The sequence below is a fragment of the Necator americanus genome, chromosome III, assembly GCF_031761385.1.
Source record: "Necator americanus strain Aroian chromosome III, whole genome shotgun sequence".
NCBI lineage: Eukaryota > Metazoa > Nematoda > Chromadorea > Rhabditida > Ancylostomatidae > Necator > Necator americanus.
The window spans coordinates 6,965,386-6,987,985 of NC_087373.1; the positions used below are offsets into that span (position 1 = coordinate 6,965,386).

Genomic DNA, 22,600 nt, shown 5'->3' on the forward strand with positions numbered 1-22,600 from the left:
CTGCATCTTTTCTCCACCTCATATTACGGGAATTGTGTTAAACGGGAACAAAGGATATGTACCTGGAAAATTAGCTTATTGAAAATTTAAATAAAATTCCAAGTACGTTTAAAATTCCTTTCATTCAGAAGTCTCTCTCATGTTTTGGATGGACCTGTGCGTTTTTTTTCCACTGCATTTCGTAATCGTTCGGGGTTTTGGACCACGTGTTGGCCTATAGAATGACTTAAAAGAGGAATATGCTTGTGGGATTATACTCGCAAATACGAATGGGTCGGAACGAACTGAAACCTGGTGCACCTGGTGCAATTGCGTATGCTACAGTGTTCGTGGCGGGCGCGATGAAACAAGCGGTTGCGATCGAGGTGGAAACATTGCTAATGTTGGCAAAAAGAGGGTTGGGAAGAGCACTGCAAATTAATTGCTCTAATCGAACGGTAGTCAGAGCGCAAAATTGTTCGTAGAGCGCGAAAGTTGTTCTTCTTAACCGTAGAATGGATTTCCGACCTGAGATTGTGATAGTTCGTCATTGGAAGTGAATAACTACGTCATATCATACTTTATATTATCATATTTATTTATTTTATAATATTATTGTATACTTTATTACTTAGCGGTATTTTTAGCAAAGAAAAAGAACCGAAAATGGCTTCACCACAATCACTGCATTTCAGTTACGAACGGTTTTTGTGCCCTAGAAACAATTTTTGTGCTCTAATTGCGCAGTTGGATTGGAGCAGTTTTGATAGCAGTATCCAACCGCTTTTGCGCCGCTATCTCTACTCGAACTCCACCGATGGTACCAGCTCGAAATGGCTGGTAAGCGCTGCCTGCACTACACCACTACGGGCACAACCGCTTGTAGTGATTGGTGGACCCGTAAAATCAATTACAAACCATTTATTGATTGAAAACAGAGCAGCTAGCAGTCGGTTAGACCGCTCCCAGGGAACAAGGGCCACTCCTTTCTCCGGAGAAGGGGAGTGGTTGACATATGACAAGACGCCTACGCATCCGTCCGCAACTAGTTACAGGACGTTTTCGCTCCACCATACCATTTCAGCTCCGCTATTGGCTGTATTCCATCCCCCCCAGCGGAATTCAACGAGGGTCCCACCACATCGCTCCGTTCGCAATTCTTCCCACACTATATTGCGTTGTAAATCAAGTCGTTTTGTTCGGATCGCATCATCTATATAGAACTACTGTATCTACCGTAATAACTGTTTGTTATTACAGAAACGTCGACTTTTTTGTGGGAAATTTGCTAAATAAACCCAAACAATTGTGATTAGATAGTTCTTTACTCTGATTCACCTAAATATTCAAATATTTTAGGTTTTGAACCAGAATAAATGCCAGGAATTGAACGTTACTAAGGTTACGATTAAGTGTGCTTTCAGTGGGAATTAAATTTAAAGTTTATTTACGTTCTTTCCACTCCTTAAATTACATATATGATGAGTAAGGAAGTTGGTCATAACCTCTAGACTCTGGAATTTATTTATTTATTTATTCACATACATGAATGGTGCAAAAAAAAGAAATAGGAAACACATTTGTCTATGTTAGAACACTCAAGGGAAAGTCAAACTCACTGTCAGTGGGGCCTGGCGCAGTCTTTTTCGAGGTGGTATGGATTTCAGGTGGAGTATTCGTATACGGGATAGTAGATTATGGAGAGAAGAGTGATTCCGTCCATTTCTTTCTAATTGCCCTGAAAAACGTCCCGGACGATACGGCTTCGAGCTATCCGGCGCGCTATTTTCTACAACGAGTCCGATTGGAGCGCGCCGGCTTTGTGCGCGCGCGCATCTTCCAGGCCGTTTTTTACGGCAATTAGGAAGAATCAGAGACGGAATCACCCCGTCTCCATAGTCTACGACCTCGTATACGAATACTCCACCTGAAATCCGTACCACCTCAGATTCGTAGGGTGATGCCTTTAACATCAATTAGCGAGCATAAATCCTAGTGTTTACATATCCAACTCACAGAATAGCACATAGTCGGGATTTACTGGGAATAGCATGACCCATTCGGAATCACCGTAGTGCGCGCGTGAGTTAGGGTGGCTCACGATAAATGGGGGTTTTAAACCCAGTAAAACAAAGAGTTCAGTAGATTCAAGGTTTATTGATATAAAAATGAGCCCACAGAAATTCCCAGCTTGTACAAAAGAGCAACTTCCACTAGCGTGCCGCCTCCTTGCCATATGGTCTCACATGGAGAGGACAATACGACAACATAAACATTACAAATTATTGAGTAAAGTGTAGTTGGGAGGGAAGGAGGGAGGGGGTACTTAGTGGCGCCCCTATTTCCAAACGCTTTAACTTACTTTTTCTCTTAGTAACTTTAGTTAACATGTCATAGATCCTCTAAGACTAATGCTGAGGCCGAAGGGCTCCGGTTGATTTGATAATCTACTTCGAGAAATAAGGGCACCACTGACTGCCCTCTCTCCCAACTACATTTTAACCCATATCATTATGTTCCTGGATCGGAACACGTAGTTCCTAGTACATTCGTATTTAGTTTAGCCAGTAGTTCCTTGTGAAGCACAATGTCTCCCAGACATATTCTCAAACAATAAAACCCGAATAGCACGGAAAGGACCGGAGAAGTATCGATACGAACAGTAAAACCATGAAAATCCATGAGAAATCCCCTCGAGACTTCTTCTCGGTGAGGATTTCGAGTCGGTAGCAATTCACATCGTACGTATGTTGGTAGTAGTGTAGTGTTCTTACACCATTACACGATGTACCGTTTCCTATTATTACTGGACTGGTTGCTATTAACGAGACGATCCCACCACTTTTTTATATTCTGTGTGTGGTATTGGGGTTTTGCTATAATACGTTGCAATTATACGTATGTATAATAACTCAGATTAGTTCAGATTTCTTCCCTGAACCTTGCAGTTTCGTTTCACTCGTTTTCATGTTTGAGTTTTATTCTGATTGACGATCTCCGTCGTCTTTGCGTTATTGACACATTTTGTTATTCAAATTTATGCTATTTTTAGATGTCGCGGTGATATGAAGTTTCCCAGATCTTCGCCAGTCGTTTACATAGGTGTTGGCGTGGTTATCGGCCTTTGCCTCTCCCTTTTTTCACATCCGGTTGGTATCGGATTCAAGGTAGTTTTACTTTTAAGATATACGTTATGTCCTTTTTCACAGCTCTAAGACTCTCTCCCTTCTTCTTTATCATGGTTTTTTTCCTACAATTTCCACTTAATAAGTTTTGGGAAATTTGCTTTTTCGCCCACTTTTTTCCTGATAAAGATCTTTCAACGAATTTTTGTTCATGGATCCCAGTTATATTAAGCATTGTCAGAAATCGTCATCTAATTCTACGATGTAGTTGGATAGTAGAATGGTAAAGCATTTATTTCCTTCACCCTTAACAGAACACTTCTACGTTTCCGAAAAATTCAGGTTGGATACAAAATAGTTTTGTAGCAAAAGTGTATCCAAGAAATACCACTTATGTAAAAGGGTACACCTTACTGGTTTTCTAAAATTGAATTTATTTTCATTATTAATGTTACTAGGTGAAATATACGATTTTTGCACTGGTTACCAATGCTTTCCATCGTTTCTACTTTAAAGCGTTGCTATGACGATAAGAAATATGGAATCTTCGAAGCACTGCTTTGGATTTTCGAGGGGATGCTTGAATTATTTGTCGTAAATGTTGACAGCAGATTGAGAGAACTTAGTGACTTTTTTTACTGCAGCTATTTTTTGCTTGACACTTTTATTTTGGCCGAGTTGAATCCAAAGTTTCATTGCATCTACAAAATTATAGTGAAAGGCTTGTTAATGGGCTCGAGTTCAACTGTTTTTGAATATTGGCATTTGAAATACGTGGCTTCTTCGTTGATTTGCTCGAGCTTTAGGTTTTTGTTGTTATTACTTTGTAGAAGTAATTAATTGACTTATTTCTTTGATTGTTCTCTTCAAGGGGATGAGAAAGAAAACTTTCTTTTTTATAAGTCGAAGTTCGTAGAGCTGCTGAAAAAGCCTACTTCGATCCGCGTTGATGCGATTGTTAAACCGAGACGACTTTTACATCTTATTTGTTATAATCTGTCTGTGACTTGCGGTGAAAACATTTTTTCATCTCATCTGTGCGAAAATTCTCCCTGCTCATTTATTGGAACGCTTTATTTATGGTGGGCCATTTCATTTATGGTGTAGGACGTAGTACGAATTTTGATGAACTGTGAAAAGATGAAATACTTCTCTCTTTTCCTTCTCTACTCTATAGTATATACTATGTTCGTTCCTTCGTTTATGTCTGTTATATATTTTAATTTATGCTGATTTATGCCGATTTCTGTGGCGTTGTTGTTTGTTCACGCTATTTAAAGTTATATTCTTCGGTCGGTCTTTCTGGCCGATCTTGGGAATTTGGACTTTTTTTAAACTCAATACAGTTGACGCCCAAAAAAGCTATTATATGGAAATTACTTCAGTAAATGCTATCTTATAGACGTATATATGCACCTTTTTCTGAGAATTACCTTTCGAGTCAAAGCTCTACAATATATCTTTCCGCTCATAGGTGCTCATTGCTAAACTTTCTGCTTTTGCAACATTACTGTGATAGTTTTCTGAGCGGTTTGATTTTTTTTTAAAGAAAGTTCATTGTCTGGGAAGACTAATTTCATCAAGTTCATAAAAATCATATCAGTTGATTTTCTAGTTTTTTCATTAGTAGGTTTCTTGTTGTTGAGTTGACTCTCTTAGCGTTTTGCTTCCAGTACGGAGATCGCCTCTCCATAAGTCCTTTACGGCAACATCGGCATGGTGGCCACCGCGACGCTCATGAGGAGGGAGAGTTGTATGACGATGATGCTCCAAAAGAAGCAGTTCATTTTCATGCAAATGGTTCCGATCACGACCATCATATGGGTTAGTTCTGCAGTTCATTCCTTTGTTTTCTAAACTACAACGTTTTTAAATTGTAATTTGATGTGTGCTTCTATAAAAGTTTTTCTTTTCAATGTGCAGGAGAACGAGTTGTTGCCGATATAATCGCTGCCAAGGTTCGAGTGTTTTGCTGGATTCTCACCGGTAAACAGAACCATCAGAAAAGAGCTGTTCATGTGAAAGCAACATGGGCAAAACGTTGTAACAAGTGAGTTTGACTTTAAAGTATGGGAAAGTATGAGATTTTCGAATGAATGCATTTTCATCAATGCTCAGATTCGTGTTCATGTCCTCGGAGACGGATACTGATCTACCAGCTATTAACTTGAACATTTCTGAAGGTCGCGATTATTTATGGGCAAAAACTAAAGCGGCATTCAAGTATTTACATGATCACTACTTGGTGAGTCTATTCTCTTGTTCTTGGCCTTTTACGAATGATTGCGATTATTTCCTTCTAAAATAAGTTGCGACGATGTTCTTTTTTGTGTTCATTGTTTCCTTTCTTCTGGGTTTGTAGTGCTACTCCATGAAATGACTTCAAGTGAAGCGAACAATGAAAACGTGATGAAAAAGACAATATAGTTCCTGGTAATAAAGCTTGTTCACGATATCAAGGTCGCCGTGCTATAAAGCTTCTCTAAAGTGTGAAATTGCGCTTGGGTTTTTCAGAATCTGCTAATACGGTCTAGCACAAGGGAAATTTTTTATTGCGTGATTAGATTAAAAGTGTTTGGATGCAATCTGGATACAAAAAGCGGGAGAATTCCTATCATTATTTTAATTTCTGTGCTCCAGTTAGTGAGAAACTATATCTAACTATATCTTTTTTGTGTTTTGAGTACAGATACATGCTTTTTCGTAACTACAGAAGCCTACGAATTCAATGGTTCTAAGAATTTTTGACTTAGGATTCAAATCTTTCACGGCGGATTATACATACTATTAAGGTTCAGAACAGTGTGTTTTTTTTGTCCTTTAAAAACAGGCGCTCTTTGAACAAACTACAACATTGAAGTCACTGTACATTTCGTAGTTTTTTTTTTGCGTTAGTCATGAGAATCAGAAGTTCTTCCCCTATCACAGTGATTTCCTTCTGTTCAGTTTGTGCGCTACCCAGTTTGACGTTGCTGAAGAAGTTGAATTTACGAAGTAGTGCTAGAATGTGAAGTAGAGTGTACTAGACCCCTCTTTCACTAATTCCTCTCCGGATTATCGTAGGAATCTACAAATTGTTGCCTTAAATTACATCATATGCTTGCTTTGTATGTAGATTGTGGATGTGGATCAGTTATGCTCTCTAGTTCCACGCTCTCCCTTGAATTTGGAGAATAATATTAAAATGGACGATATTGGCCACCACTCAGCAACATTATTCGATTGATATCTTTTCAGATTGCTCATTTATGAACATAAATTTGTAAGAGAAAAAAAGATGTAATGTCCGCAAGTTGCGAAAAACCAGTATTTAAAGGAGACTTGAGGTTTTTGAAATTTAAAAAAGAAGTCATTTCGAAAAGTTTTTGATCGTTCGTTTACATTTATGATTAATTCAGGGACTCCAGAACTTAGATGTAAATTGTGATCTAAAGTAGGATTTAATACCTTCATAGTCATCTGCGGTTGTTTGTTTTTGATATTAACGTTTGTGCTCTTCAAACGCTGCCTTCATCAATCTCCAAGTCCTCTCTTCTTGAAACCTCGGCATTTGGAAGTGTATTTATGTTTACTTGTTATGCCAACGAGGTTTAGGTGAAACTTTTTTTATTGGCCTGACGTTTCGACAAACTCGTCTTTTTCAAAGGCCTTTTTCAAAGGAAAATGGTTTTTTCAAAAACCTCGAACCATTTTCAGGCCATTGAAAAAGACGAGTTTGTCGAAAAGTCAGACCAATAAAAGGTTTCAACTAAACCTAACTGGCATAACAAACAAGAAAACATAAATACGCTGCCTCCATCGATTTTTGTTTTTGACTAGTTTTCTATATATGTAAATTTCAGAATGAATTCGATTGGTTCTTGAAAGCTGATGATGATACTTATGTAGTTCTTGAAAATTTGAGGTAAGCTCGAATGCACTTCTTTTTATTTGAGGTAGATTAATATGCTTCTATTGAAATGTTACGCATTGTTTTCCTTTAGATACATGCTTCTTGCCCACTCTCCGGAGCAGCCGGTACACTTTGGATGCAAATTTAAGCCTTTCACGAAAAAGGGTTATCACAGCGGTGGAGCCGGATACGTGCTTAGCCGTGCAGCTTTGAGGAAGTACGTGCATGATTCGTTCTAATTTCTATAGTGGTTTATTTTGCGGAGCATACGCAGATCATCCTCTGATCATATTTTCTATACAGGTTTGTTAACGAAGGACTAACTGATCCCAAAAAATGTTCTCCCAATCATGGTGGTGCAGAAGATGCTGAAATGGGGAAGTGTTTGGAAAAGATAGGTGTTGTAGCGGGCGATTCGCGTGATGGTGAACAACATCACAGGTGCTTTAACCGTCCCTTCTTATACGTATTGTTGCATTCTTTCGAATTAAACTTATTTATAATTCTTCCAGATTTATGCCCTTCGTCCCAGAACATCACTTAGTGCCTGGTCATGTGGATAAGTCATTCTGGTTCTGGCAATACATCTATTACCCTATGGATCAGGGGCCAGGTTGCTGTTCTGGTAAGATTTTCGTGTATTCTTTCAGATATGTTACCATCAGTTTTAAAGAGATTTTGTGCAAACAGTGTGCTTGTTCAGATTACATAATGAATATAGTCAGGTTAGAACGATATGAAGCGCGGTGCAGTTGCGTACGGGGCTGCCCTCCAAGCGACGCTATGGAGATAGCGGTTGGAATCGAGGTCGGACCATTGTTACCTGCAGCGATGAAAGGTGCTAGCATGGGTCCCCATTCGATCCTAACCCTACCGCTCTACCGCACCGCTCCAAGCGCAGCCGCTTACGCAACTGGACCGTGCTTCATGTCGTTTTGACCTTACCATATGTTCTGTTGTCACATTGTCAGTAGTTTTCTTTGTTTCAGACTATGCGATTTCGTTCCACTACGTCAATGCAAATTTAATGTATGTATTGGAATATCTGATCTACCATTTGAAACCCTTCGGAGTTGACCGTTCACTCAGGTAATCTAACGTCATGTCTTCCATATATCTAAAATCAATTAACAACCTCGTGTACAGCTTGTTAAAAATCAATGCTTCATCTTATTATTGCCAGGGTTCATCGGAAGTCGAAAATCCCGATGTCTTTCATATTTAAAAGTGATCAAACAACCCTTAATACGCGATGATTCACTTGCCTTTGGGTTTGCCACGTAAATTTGCCTCAAACTTGGGTAATTAAACATTTATCAAAGAATTCACAAGCACAGTAATGTACAAGCAAATAATGCGAATAAGGCACATTACGCGAACAGTGCCAATAAGATACAGCACACGAACAGCAAAATAGTAAATGCAAGTAAACAACAGAAAAATCTAGGTAAATAGAAACATGCAGAAATGGGACGTGCACAAGGAATGGGCAAGAACTTAAAGAGATGTTGGAAGTATGAATGCACGACGATGCTCTGAGCAATAAACACTGTTGGACTGTGTACTACTTTTTAAGCAGAACCAGGATTGTTATTGATCTTTATTCTGGCGAACGTTGCAGCGTCATCGTCTTCTTCACAGCCTGGAAAAATCAAAGACACGTGTAACCTACTCTCTCAAACGCCTCGTCATCCCACAAGATATGACTTAGCAAACAGATTATTTGAAGGCGACGTCAGAAAAGAAGACCACCATAGCACCTTGATAAAATAAACAAAATCGTGATGTTAAGGGACCACTAGTTGTTAGAGTTGCGCTGCCAGTAGTAAGTAGTAACGATGCCCCTACCTCTGACCCCGTAAGTCAAAAGGTCGTGATATGGCGCCAGCTCATTGGTCACCGCGATGCATTCTTCTTTACGATTCATGATTGGACTTTTGGCCGTGATATAAAACGCTTCCAATGTTTTTCGTGCCAGAACGTCTGATTCGAGTGCTAAGATCGTGACAGCTATCTTGAGAGTTGTGTTGTCATGACACTTTCTGCGATGAGCACCTAAAGGGGATGATGTTTTTGATTTTACTAGTCCGTCTAGGTGCTCCTTGTTAATCTGTTTACTGAGTCATATCTTGTGGGATAACGAGGCGTTTGAGAGAGTAGATTACACGTGTCTTTGATTTTTCCAGGCTCTGAAGAAGGCGACGACGCCCAAACGTTAGCCAGCATAAAGATCGATGACAATCTTGCTTCTGCTTAAAAAGTAGTACACAATCAAACTCCACGATGCCAAGATTTAAAGAAGGTCGAACTTGGAACTAACTGTTGGACTGTTTATGTACTGTCCAACTTCTTTGTCTGTTGTCAGCACAGTGTTGCTCTCCCAATCTGATTGTGCTCGAGTAGTTTTCGCCCACCAGATGCGCCAGCTGCGCGAGGGTGCAACTCTCATTGATTGCCTGTTATTCAAATGCTCTTTGTTTGAGCATTCCCATTGAGAAAGAATAGATTATGCTTTAATTCTTTATTTTTATGATCTATGGTCTCTTCTGTGACAAACGCCGAATGCAGATTTAAAATGCTTGTAAGATTGTAATTGTGTGTAGTTGTAGAGCAAATTGGTTAATTAGATCAATGAATTTTGGGTTCTATACATAATAGTCGTGAATTGTTAGCAAACCCGAAATTAGAAGTTATATGGATACTGCTCCCGATTAGCCAAATTTCATCGATTTGCTAAGGGGTCCACAGTATAGTAAAATCCTGTTTTTTTAAATTGAGTTATAATACAAATATTTGAAAGGTTTTTACTATTAGACTTACATAGGTTCTTTTGATAAAAATCAAAAGAGACATAAAAAATGTTTTTGAACAGCATTTAAGATTGTAAAAGCAGTCCTAAGTGTTGATCAAAAACAACGTAATGTGTTTCAAAATGTGAAGTGTGTTTTATTACGTGTTCTTCCATTTTTCTGGAAATGTTTCCCTTCTAGGTTCCCTGGTTTGGTTTTGAATGAAATTTCATTGTTTTAGGGTCGGTACAAATGAGACTATACTACAAGCCGCGTACTCGTCGGCACGTCTAGCGATGGGACCAGACGACGTGTTCAGGAACGTAACGCTAGAAATCTGAGCGGGTCGCGTTGTGCGCTCAAATTTACACGCTTTACTCTTGGTTAAAGAAAAATTTCTGTGTGCCGTAAAATTGATACAATTTCACATGTTGTGTAAGTTTTTCACATGCTTTCAGTTTTCCAATTGGAAAGAACTTCATCGTTGCAGTTCGTAATTTATTCTTATAGTGAAATCTCGTAGTTTTTATGCTAACCGACAGACATTATTTTTTCGTCAATTTAACTTTTTTTTGCTAAGAAACGGGAGTCGTTTATATGTTTACACGAGCTGCCTTTGCGCTTATTCCACATTGCTTTTCTTGTCACTTCTGATTACATTTATTGAGTGCCAGCAATTATCTTGCTATAATTCTAATTAGCATAGCTTAAATATGTGCAACAAACTAATATTATTACTTTTGAAATAGTTTTATTTATTATTTAAATCGTAGATTTATTTAAATTTGGCATACTGGGAATTTATAATTTGATTTGTATCGATGACATATGTTTATGTTTCCGCTTTGCTCGATACGTGTGTGGACTTGTTGTCCTTCTAGTCGTTTATTGTCGTTTGGGGTATACGTTCATATACACACCTCAGTACTTGAATTTTTTTTATATAGGTCACGTGAACGTCTGTTTTTTTGTATGTTTTTATGTGCAGTATTATACACAATAAATTGAAATAGGTTTTCCTAATACAAAAAAGTGTATTAACATAAATAAATTTACAATTAATACATGAGCTACTGACTTGAGACGTAGGTAAGAATTCCCTGACATTAGCTTCACAACAGTTCAACGGGAATTCCATCTTCGTAATACAAAAAGTGTATTAACTCAAATAAAGTTACAACTGATACATTTTATCAGAGTTTTAATTGGGAAAAACAGCACCAGGTAAGGTTAGAAGGTCGACAGGGCCGCAGAGGTGTTGTGATACTGCGCCAGCCAACTTCCCGGTCACAGCGATACATTCTTCTGCAGGAATCATGGTTGGACTAATGGATATTATACAATGTTTGCGATGTTGCAGTGTTTGCCAGCATTGCAACATTACAAACATTGCATGACTTAAAATGTTTTTCGCTGCAGAACTTCAGGTTCTAAGGTTCCTGTGACAAGATCGTGACTGCTCGCCTCGGGAAGGGTGCTGTTAGGACACGGTTGGTGATAAGGTGTCTATGTCTCTGATGACTACACGAAGCTCTTCTTGTTTCCCCAATGTACTGAGCTCTTGACGTGAAGAGGGGGGTCCGACAGGGTGATACAATCTCACCCAAAATATTCACAGCCACCCTCAAGAACACAATGCGTTTGAGTTGGAGTGGGACGACAGTGAAGGAGTGAAGGTTGATGGTCGGAAGCTACACCATTTGCGCTTTGCTGATGACATCGATAACACCTAGCATCAGCCAAGCGGAACGAATGCTGACCGAATTCGATGAAACATGTGGATGCATCGGTCTTCAGCTGAATCTCCAAGAGACGATGTTCATGCGCAACGGATGGGTCTCGGATGCCCCATTCACGCTCAACGGAACGAACATATCCGAATGCACCAGCTACGTTTATCTGGGTCGGGAAATGAACATGATGAACGACCCGGCTCCGTGCTCACCTCTTCAACACCACCGTACTTCCTGCTTTGACCTATGCTTCGGAATTCTGGACATTTCACAAGCAGGAAGGAAGTGAGCGTCACTGAACGCACAATTGAGAGAGTGATGCTAGGGGTATCCCGTTTCACGCAAGTGAGGGATGGGATTCGAAGTTCTCTCCTACGTCAGCGATCGAAGATTAAAGACGCCGCCGAGTTTGCCAAGGAAAGTAAAACAAGGTGGGTCGGGCACGTGATGCGCTTTAACGAAAACCGTTGGACCAGGGCCGTGAGCGACTGGGTTCCCCGCGATATTAAGGGCACTACAGGAAGCGCGCCGACCCGATGGTCGGATTTCTTCATGATGTCCTTCAAAGAAAATTATGATGCTCTTCGTGTCCCACGTGAAAGGAGAAAGCACTGGGCTACTCTGGCACGCGATCGGGACAAATGGAAGAATTGCTGGCGCCCTCTTAAACAGTTCGAAGATCAACGGGAGTCAAGGTGACTGAGCTCTTCAGAATAAAGAAAGAGTTGATGGTTCTGATTTTATGAGCCAATTGACTTGGCTACGTTGTGTTTGTGCTCGCACTGCGTTATTCATATCGTCTGAGATCTAAGGAAAGCAAGAAAAAAATGTTCGCCTCGTGTTCTTCTCCTGTTGCGGCACCAGCACTCGGATTACATGGCTCTGTTTTGTACAAAAAACCTTCATTAGATATCCATAAGACTGACCTAGCACTCCTAACTGTCCAGATTGGACGGGCTGGCTTGTTTCCAACGTGGCGTAGCTGTAAGCGTTTGGTTTTGCCCAAAGTTCTGCAGATAAATATTAAGGAATTCAAATTAACTTTGCTGGTGACTTCTTCATTTGGTCCACAGAAAAAGTCTACCGTACCTCGGATACCGTAGAATGTCGAACCGTGTGAGTATAGTTAAACCAGCATCTGTAGAACCATTCAACCGTCAAATTTCATGAAAATAAGATTTAAATATCGAAGAATCAATCGAAGGTGCGTGCCTTTTATGCTTTAATTTCTATTTTCGCATTTTCTCCCCTAGTTAAAGGCATCACCCCACGAATCTGGGGTGGTACGGGATTCAGGCGTGTAAAACCTATACGGGGTCTTAGATCGTGGGGAAGATGGTGATTCTGTTCATCTCTCCCTGTATCAGTGTGAAGGGACGACGCCGGAACTGTATTTTTTTTACGACGGAAACCCATTCGGACGAATCGCAGGTAGGGGCGGGACGCAATAGTTGCGCATTGCAACAGAAGCAGTCGTAAGAAACAGCGTTCCGGAGTCGTCCGTTTACACTGATGCAGGGAAAGGTGAACGAATCACCCTCTTCCCCACAATCTACGACCCCGTACAGGTATTACCCGCCTGAAACCCGTACCACCTCAGATTTGTGGGGTGATGCCTTTAAGTTGAGTATAGGAGCAATATAGTTAGCCACATTTACAGGGGGAATACGCTCTTCGACATCAGATGAAACAGTTGCGGCTGTCTTAAACGCACTTTTCACGATAACTTCTTGGTTTTCGAAGGATGTGCAGAAAATAATGAATTATACTTATCCAGGATGATTTAGAACTTATTTAGATGAAGTGATTCATCCGATGACGTCAGTCGGAAAAACAGATTCACACACGACTACACCTGCATTTGTGAGGAATGTCATGCCGCTCTCTGAGAAGGATTCTATCAAATCTGTAAAAATTTCATCTCACCCTCACGGAATTCTCGGTTCATTTTCTCGTAAAATATCAGTTCAAATAAAAATCTGATATCACTAGGATACCGTTGTATATAAAGTTATTATTACACAACCAAAAAAAAAAATACTGAGAAGAAGCGTATTTCCTGAAAATCCTGCAATTCAGAATCGGATGCAGAATCTCCAAATTTTTCAACACTACTACACTATTCGACCCCAATAGACTTTTCGTACATGATTGATTGGATTCTGTGACCAATTTAAAGACAGGATATGACAAGACTTGCAAAAATTTTGTGGATTCATACTTTTTCCTAGCGGGTTTCACTGACGTCATCTGACGTAAGTCTTCTTTTTTCGAGGTTTTTGTTGGTTGGATTTGTGGGGAAGGCTTATTGTTTCCGTAATAATCAGGAGAAGCTCAGTTCTGATCTCTATCAACCTCTGGAAGGTATCATCCCTCGGAAATCTCCTCGGACACGACCTTTATCCAAGTTCTGTCGATATAATCGTATCGTATTCTAACAATTTCCAGTGAGGGAAATAATAGTCTCCTCCTCAAAACGCGCTAAGATCAGCTGAAGCCAACCATGCGTTCGTTACCAAATCAAGCCCGCACATACCACAGCCGTGTAGCATCGATTCGTTTAATGGGCTGTTACCAGTGCTTGTTGTTTTTTTTTTAGGAATTTCCAAGAATCCATGCTTCATCATTGCTCCACGGAGCTTATTTCTTTCCCAAATATTTTCTTAGAACATAGATTTTTCCTTTGTTAACACCAATATATCAACGAAAAATCCGTAAACTCATCATCCCATCAGAATTGCTGTGACGCTCATAATATCCGTAATGAAATCCATATTCCCACGGGAAATTCGTTCGAAACCACTAATAGAGGCGCAAAATAAAAAAAAATAATGAAATAATTAGTAATAATGAAGTCAATAAACACTTCTGTACCTGTGTCTTTTATACTCGAATTGGAAATCGTGTACTCATCATTTCAAATCCGGTTTTCTTTTCTTAAAACGATTTATTTCATTTTTCTGGACGTCCGAAATTATCCACATTGACGAAATTATGATGGAGTAGTGGTATTCATAAAAGTTTTATGTATCCGTGTGTTCCTTGCAAAGTAATTGCTGTCTTCATCCCGTCTAGACCTCTCTCCCCTCTCTTTCTGATAAAATTCTCAACAAAACTCTTCGGAGATTATGATAGGCGATTTTTCATTTGCACATTTCAAGGATTTCAGTGCGGTACGTCGTGGTTCCGTGACTTGTGGGAAATTTATGGTGACCTTCATGACGTGCGTGTTATGATAAGACCCCGGTATCTCGCCATGCGTTCACATTCGTAGCAGCGTTCAATTCTTCAGTTTACGAGTATTTCCAATAATTTTACTCCAAATCTTCTTCCGATTCCCTCGTTTTTGGTCGAAAGAAGAACTATAAGGGGTTCTAAACTGTTTTGAAGGACTCAATGTATTCTTCCAGTAATTTTGTGTTAAGTTTGCTCCCGTTTTCCTCGTTTTTATTTGAAAAGAGAGTTCTAGCTGGTTCTAAACCACTTCGAAGAACCTAGTGTAGTTGAACTGTGATCCCTGCCTGAGGTTGTGGATGTGTAGGTCAACCTCGAGATCGGCAAGCCACATCTGAGCTCATGGCCATCCGTAAATGCTTCTGTTTTTTTTTATTTTTCTTTTTTCTGTTTCTCCCTATCCATTTTATTTTGGCTTAGGACTGAAGTCAGGATTATGCACAGATTTTCACAGCTTATCCTTTATTCGAGACATTGTGAAATGAAATTCAACTTTAACGCCTCAGTTAGGAAAGTTCCCTTATTTCCATTCTGGCATGATGATAACTCTTTTGTCGTGGAGAATTTGTGGATCACAATCAATCAGTGAAATGATTGTCGATTCAGGATTCAGTCACGAATGATGTGTTCAGTAGGGATCGATCTCGGGACTACATCGATTAAAGTATGCGCTGTGCAAGGAACGAGGTTAGTAGTTTTCATTACCACTATATTACTACTAATAATTATTATATACATTTTAAAGCACCATAGTTGATTTAGAGTTTATTTTTTCATGCTTTCAATAAAAAATGAATTATAAATGGTTCTAGAATCCTCATAGAGGACCAAGTACGACACAATGCAAACATCGATGGACGTGTAGGAGTTCAGGATGCTCGTAAAATTATCACTGAAGCAGAAAACTTGCTACGAGTCTGAGGATCACTTCACTCTGGTGGCTGAGAAATAAAATATCCTAATTTCCCCATACATCAGGATGTGGTGAGACGAATGAAGAAAGAATTTTCGATGGATATCGATCGAATAGGAATATCTGGTCAACAACATGGATTAGTTTTATGGACATCGGAATCATTACGACGCGGTGAGCCACTGTGAGTATAATTCTCGCTTATAATTATCTATTGTACTACTAGTCAATTCACATAATTGATCGCCTAAGGGAAGGATTTCCGAGAGTTGCTAAATGCTCCCCGTTTTCTTACCGCTGCTTCTGTCTCTCTGTTACACCTAAGTTCTTAATTATAAAATGTATATTTGTTTTTGTTTAGCAGTGTATAATTGTTTTTTGACTTTGTTTTATTGAAATGTATTTTAATTTTCTTAAAAATGTTACTTCTATTAGTAATTTATGTACATTTTGGCCATTATTATTTAGCGTTTATTTTATTAAATAATAATTACTATTATTAGCGTAATAAGCTCGGAAACAGTGGATCAGACACGGTGACCAGATAAAAAGGTCCTTGAAACGGTGTTGGTGTCGTTAGGATTTTGGAAAGGTTAGAAAACCTGTTTTAGAAATTGTTCACCTTACACCACATTTTAAAATTAGTTTCACAGTATGAAAATGAGAAAAATCGCAATTTAAACGAGTTCGAATAAGAACGTTTGAGCAATTTTAAGCAAAGATGAGAGTGGGATAGTTAGAAACATGTCTTGCTACTGCTTACCTATTCCAAATAATGCTCTCCACATTTGTCTGAGAATAAAATTCCGACGGTGCGGGTGTGGCGCAATCGGTTAAAGGTCCGTTGTGACCAAACGGTCGAAGGTTCGGAACGGCCCTGGCGCCAACCAAGCCTTCGAAGCCTTTAATGCCTCAGGGGTTGATAAATTAGTACAAGACTTGTCTGGAAGGATAAAAACACTGAGTTGATACATCGTTTGGCACGCGTTCCAAAACCTCCACGATTACGAATTGCAGTAAAACGGGTTGGCGGGTCCCACGTGGATTTATGCGCTAGTGATTTTATCTGACTTTTTTTAAAATCTAAAATTGCAACACGTTCCGTCCAGTGCGTTAGCTTTCTTATTCGAACTCGTTTATTTTGTGGTTTTTTTTCTCAGCTTTTTACTGTGGCTCTAATTTTAAAGTGAGTGAAGAATTTGTAAAGCAGATTTCCTAGTAAAATGTAGATATCTGTAACAGCGTCGATTGCTGTTTCAAATTGAAACTACCATAGCAAAATTTCCACGTCTGGATTCCACTTCATAGCTGCAACTCGTCCAAGGCGTAATAACTTTTTGTGCGAAGAACTAGGAAATAAATGTATTAGCGAATTGCTTTGCGTATTACGTGAAGACAAAAAGTGGAAATTTTAACAAGTAGATATTGTCTAGAGAGAATTTAGCGCGGAAATGGATCCAGCATCAGTTCAGCCCATAGGTGCGAGAGGGAGGAGCCGAACCCTCCACAGGTGAAGGGGTCTGGCTCATGCATGGGGTGCAGCTCAAGTGATGGGGGGGGGGTCCTTTAAAAACTGTAGAAAAGTGAGAGGGGTCTTTTCGAGAAAAAGAGAAGGTGGTTGGAGCAGGAGCTCCGACTATTGCATCTGTGGTTCAGCCTTTGTGGTATAAGTGCAGAAATTTGCATGAAATTTCCAGAGAGTGTGGCTTGATTTAGAAACAAAGCCTTCCAATGGCTCATTCAGGTGTTCTTGACTGCTCTGAATTGTATAATTGGATGTATCCTGGAGATCCACCGGCTGCAGCTAAACTACCCAAGTATTGTTTATCTAACTTCGTTACTTTCGTGTGCTCTGCTCTTTTATGGAAAATCATTCCAGGTCTAAAAGTAACTGTGTATTCCCTGGATACGGTATGCGAACGCTTTGTGAGCTCGCATCTTATTCGACTTTTGATCCGAAGAAACACTGGGATCGTTGCGGTAATATTATGGATTACTTTGCCTGTTACTTAACGGGTAACGATGAAGTGTTGATGAGTGAACATAACGCTTACGCATGGGGATACTCGAGTGGTCTGGAATGGAATGCGGAGATCGTGGGTGTATTTACGTATTATTAATGAAATAATAGTTCAAATAAATAAAGAAAAAATAGAAATAAATATTAACTTGAGTCATAAATAACTTCCTTCTGCTTTTCATACATTTATTGCGATGATAATTTCTTGTGATTGTGGCGAATTGAGCTTCTCTCCTAACTTTCTCGTTGTTTGACGCGAATTTCGTTTCAATATTGACTTCAAAATATCGTCATCGAGGGTGAACCATCACCGACACCAAAAATCCCTTGTTTGGGTAACGCATACGTAAACAATAGCAATAGGTTCCATGTACCTAGGCGGAAGTTATTTATGACGCAACCTAATCGTAACACAACTATGCCTTAGCCTTTCAGTTGCCTTTCACACCTAAATGGATCAAACTTCCACGCATCGTGCAAACTTACGTGGGAAAGTTCACAAAAATGGGAGACGCACGACTTGAAGGCCTCCAGAATATTCCAGTCGGTGTGGCACTGGCCGATCTTCACGCGTCGATCATGTCCGTTCGAGGTCACTACACAGGAGCTGACCATGCATGTAAGTCCCGTTGAATTGGTATAGTCGGGTCAAAACGACATGAAGCACGGACGGTTGCGTAAGCGACTGCGCTCGAAGCGGTGCGGTGGAGACAGCGGTTGGAATCGAGCCGGGACCACGACGAACTGCAGAGATGGGTGGCGGTAGCGAGGATCCTTACACGATCCCAACCGCTACGCTCCACCGCGCCACTTCGAGCGCAGCCACTTACGCAACTGCCCGTGCTAGCTGCCGTTTCGATCCAACCACATAATCATGCTATATAATAACGCGCTTAGTCCGGATATCTATGTTTGTGTCATGAAATTCTAGAAAGCAGTGAGAGAGGCCCCGAAGCGTTGAATTAGTATGACGGCACCAGGGAACGGTGAAATGAGGTGAGACGGGTTTCAGAAGACGGCGTCAAAATGGTGCGCGAGCAGCAGAAACACTTAAAGGCATCACCCCACGATTCTGAAGATGTGGATTTCAGGTGGAGTATTCGTATATGGGATAGTAGATTATGGAGAGGGGTGTGGTTCCGTCCATTTCTTTCTAATTGCCGCAAAAAACGGCCCGGAAGATGCGGCGCGTGCACAAGGCCGGTGCGCTCCAGTGAACTCCCTGTAGAAAATAGTGCGCCGGAACGCTCGAAGCTGTATCTTCCGGGCCGTTTTCTACGGCAATGAGGAAGAAATGAACGGAATCACCCTCGTCCCCATAATCTACGACCCCGTATACGAATACTCCATCGGAAATCCGTATCACTCCAAATTCGTGGGATGATGCCCTTAAGAACTCAACGGTACGGAATTGGTGCGACGATATCAGAAATTAGAATCACCGGGATTATTGTGCACCGACACCGCGCAATAATGTCAAGCGGTCTGCTCCCGTACAGTTATCCTCAACATGTGACCCCGATCTTTTCTTCAAAGATTGGATACGAGCATATAGACAGTCGCTTTGATAGTGTTTAGCAGATTACCTTACATCACGTGGCACCCTCATCTTTATCAGTACAATTATGGGGTTCGTGTCATTCCATGCTAGTCGGTTAGATATTCAGTTATTTCATATTTCATTTATTTTATGTCAGTTATTTTATGTTAGTCGATCAGTTAGCACATAATTTTATACTGACTGTTGGAGAAAAAGAGGGGAAAAACCGTACATTGAACAATGCTTTCAAATTGTAGCGGTATCGAGAGAATAAAGGATAAAAAGGATAAAGTTTCTGGCGTTAATCAATCCGCTCGGGATGCGCCCCCACGTTCAGTTCAATTCAGAACCGTTTGAGGATCGCAAACGTGTAACTGGCCTATGCAACGACCTGGGGGGTCAACCGATGCGTCAAGTCAGTGTTTTTATCCTCCCAGACAAGTCTGGTACCAATTTATCGACCCGCGAGGGATGAGGCGCTTGGTGGGGACTAGGACGGATTCGAACCATCGACCATGTGGCTACAGCAGACCTCCAACCGATTGCGCACGCCCGCCCCAGCAATATTCTCCACTTTCAGAAACATTTGAGGTTTTTTTTTCAATAGCAATATGACACCAACTGTTGAACGTCCCAATGTAGGACGATCGTGCGCCAGTACAAATCCTCACGTTACAATAACTTAATGATTATTTACAGGATTATAACAAACTAAAACATGATCGTCCATGGGAAAATTTTTAGCCCATCATTATAAGCACTCACGAAATCTTTCAGTTTTCTACTGATCCTCGTTCAGATCTCATCCTTGGCACTTCAAGTCAACTGTGCTTTGTGCTTCCGAATACCGTCAAATTGCCTCCGTTACCAGTGACAACGCATATCTTCACGTTCTCCGATGAACTGACATTGGTGGCGGCTGCGTCGATGAATGGCGGCAACGCTTTGGATGCGTTCCTATCGGTAACACATTCATAATTTTATTAATTCTTTAATATAACAATGTAATGACAATATATGTATATTCTTTAATATAACTACAATATAATACATATTTGTATTCTTTAATATAACAATTTAATGTAACACATTCATAATTTTAATTAATTTATATCATTCTTAATTCTCAGCCATCTCTAGAAACTTTTGGACGTGAATAGTCGAACATACCGTCTCATATGGAAACGAAAACGAAAAGTAACAAAATGAAAAAAAAACAAGGAATTAAGCTCATTTAAAAGAAAGTAACATTTGAAAACTCATTTAAATACATTGATATTTATTTTTATTCTTTATGATTATTAACAATTATTCAAAACGACGTAAGATTTATCACTCCTGTTCAAGTGAAGTACTTTTTAAGCAACAGTCGTGGAACAAGTTCGATTAATGCGGCTTTCCTCGTGATCGAATATTCGATTAATTCGAAAATTCGATCAAGTAGAGCGAATCGAAGACCTACCCAAATATTCATTGAAGCTCATTATTCAACTTAATCGTAGTCAATAGTTATACGAACGGCAGATGATCCCAGTAAATCAAAGATATTCAGACTTTACGAAGATGGTCTACAGACGCAACGGGTATGAGCACCAGCTTGGATATATCACGTATTCTGGCGGAGGTTGATCGAGGTAAAATTTTATTTCTATTCCATCTATTAATTCAAATAATATCTGCTTGAAAAAGATCTTAACATTTCTAATGGGACATGAGAGAGCAGCAGCAATCCCCATGCGTTGCGGCAGATGCGTCGCGGCCACTCGCTTAAACACATACGGCGTCAAGTTCCACTGCGAGATTTTATAGGGATTTCTGTAACAAAAATAAACAAATAAAACAACAACAAACAATTACAAGCCACCACCTACTTACAATTCCACATTTTTCAAGGGTCTTAATTCTCATTCTGTTGAGTTTATGTTTTTTTTATTACTAAATTTTAAATTTAGTAATATTTTATTTTTTTTTAAATTGTTTCTTGCCTTTGCCGTTCGTGTGACAATCCCTGCTCATTTTCATTCTATTCTATTCTCTTTTTGTTAAACTTTCTATTGTTTACTTGTACTCATTCCTTGCCTCCTACTCTTGGCACGTCTTTGAGCATAATAAATAAATAAACAAACAAGTAATTAAATAAATAAATAAATGAGTAGATAAATAAGCAAATAAATAAATAAATAGGTAAATAAGTAAATAAGTGAATAAATAGATAGATAAGTGAATAAATAAATAAGTAAGTAAATAAGTAAGTAGACAAATAAATAAATAATAGTGAATAATAATAATAATAATAATAAAATACGTGATTTTCTCGGGTCCAGTAATTCCACAAACTATATCCTTTGCACAAATATCCACATTACTCAGTTTAGCTTTTTCAGCATCCTCATCATTGAAGAATACACCTCGGTCAATTCCTCACATAAATTCATTGTTTATTCATGAGCGAGGTTCCGAAGACAAAGGAGTAGAAATACGAGGACTTAAAACAAATACATCTCTGATTGATGTAAGAAATGTTCTCCTAATCAATCAGTTGCGTTGCTATGAAGAATTCTGGAATAAATACTTCTTTTTCCAGATGCTGATAGGAGTATGCCGTGGAGTGATTCGAAATCTATTTAGTCTTGTGCCACCTGAACTGTTCATCTCCTACGGTGTAAAGAAACTTTTTCTAGTTGGAAGTGCAAAACAGGACCGATTTCTTGTACATATTAAGGAATATTTAAAAGAGCATGGTGCTAATCATATAGATTTACATTTAGCAGAAACTGACACATCTGCTGCTTATGGGATTGCTTTGTAGGGTTTTTCTTAAAAAAAATTATATGGATAAATAAATGTGCAGCATTCTATTAGACAAATGTGTTTCAACTCCTTCACTTCATGATTTTTTTTTTTGTTATTTTATGATTACTACTGATTGTATGAATAAAGTTCAAGAGGAAAATATTGACTAGAGAGTAATAACTGAAAGGGACAACTTACAGCATTGTGAGAAGTTGAATACGTTTCTCAGATTCTACAATATTAGCAGACCGGTAAGGCATACGGGATCATCCCGCTCCATTCCCCTGTTAACAATTTAAAAAAAAAATTGATTCATAATCGTTGCTGGGGTCTGTTGCGCTTCTGTTAAAGCTGCTTATGACAAGGAAAAAAAGGTAGAGTGTTAAAACATGATTATTTGGGACACCTTTCTGTGATGGGATGGGTGTAGTGTAACGGTTAGAGGTCCCTCTTCCTGCACGATCGATCGGAGGTTCGATAAATTGGTACCAGACTTGTCTGAGAGGATAAAAACACTGACTTCACACATCGGCTGGCCACCGCAAATCGTTGTGGAGGCCAGTTACACGTTCGTGAACCTCA

At 39.6% G+C, this 22,600-nt stretch overlaps 3 protein-coding genes across 5 annotated transcripts; all 3 read left to right on the forward strand.

Annotated features, from left to right (window-relative positions):
* Positions 1 to 239: 239 nt before the first annotated feature.
* RB195_008809 (uncharacterized protein) lies at positions 240 to 10,126 on the forward strand (the record flags this gene model as incomplete). The annotated part of the gene is made up of 11 exons (XM_064195498.1): positions 240 to 397; positions 3,032 to 3,146; positions 4,778 to 4,928; positions 5,028 to 5,154; positions 5,223 to 5,349; positions 6,947 to 7,008; positions 7,088 to 7,213; positions 7,300 to 7,437; positions 7,509 to 7,621; positions 7,986 to 8,085; positions 10,027 to 10,126. The coding sequence occupies 11 exons, from the start codon at positions 240 to 242 to the stop codon at positions 10,124 to 10,126; spliced, it is 1,317 nt and encodes a 438-aa protein (XP_064046643.1).
* Positions 10,127 to 11,465: 1,339 nt separating this feature from the next.
* Positions 11,466 to 11,807, forward strand: RB195_008810 (uncharacterized protein; the record flags this gene model as incomplete). Of its 2 annotated transcripts, none has more annotated exons than XM_064195500.1 (1): positions 11,466 to 11,807. In XM_064195500.1, the coding sequence occupies one exon, from the start codon at positions 11,466 to 11,468 to the stop codon at positions 11,805 to 11,807; it is 342 nt and encodes a 113-aa protein (XP_064046644.1). The 2 variants fall into 2 exon arrangements, with proteins under 2 accessions (XP_064046644.1, XP_064046645.1); XM_064195499.1 differs by having other exon boundaries at positions 11,499 to 11,807.
* Positions 11,808 to 11,870: 63 nt separating this feature from the next.
* Positions 11,871 to 22,034, forward strand: RB195_008811 (uncharacterized protein; the record flags this gene model as incomplete). Of its 2 annotated transcripts, XM_064195502.1 has the most annotated exons (13): positions 11,871 to 11,949; positions 12,039 to 12,213; positions 14,680 to 14,691; positions 15,359 to 15,439; positions 15,565 to 15,667; positions 15,731 to 15,839; positions 17,410 to 17,482; positions 17,545 to 17,761; positions 18,121 to 18,304; positions 20,025 to 20,188; positions 20,778 to 20,859; positions 21,610 to 21,737; positions 21,810 to 22,034. In XM_064195502.1, 13 exons carry the CDS (start codon positions 11,871 to 11,873, stop codon positions 22,032 to 22,034), a joined length of 1,632 nt encoding a protein of 543 aa, XP_064046646.1. The 2 variants fall into 2 exon arrangements, with proteins under 2 accessions (XP_064046646.1, XP_064046647.1); XM_064195501.1 differs by lacking the exons at positions 11,871 to 11,949; positions 12,039 to 12,213; positions 14,680 to 14,691 and having other exon boundaries at positions 15,372 to 15,439.
* Between the last annotated feature and the right edge of the window lie 566 nt (positions 22,035 to 22,600).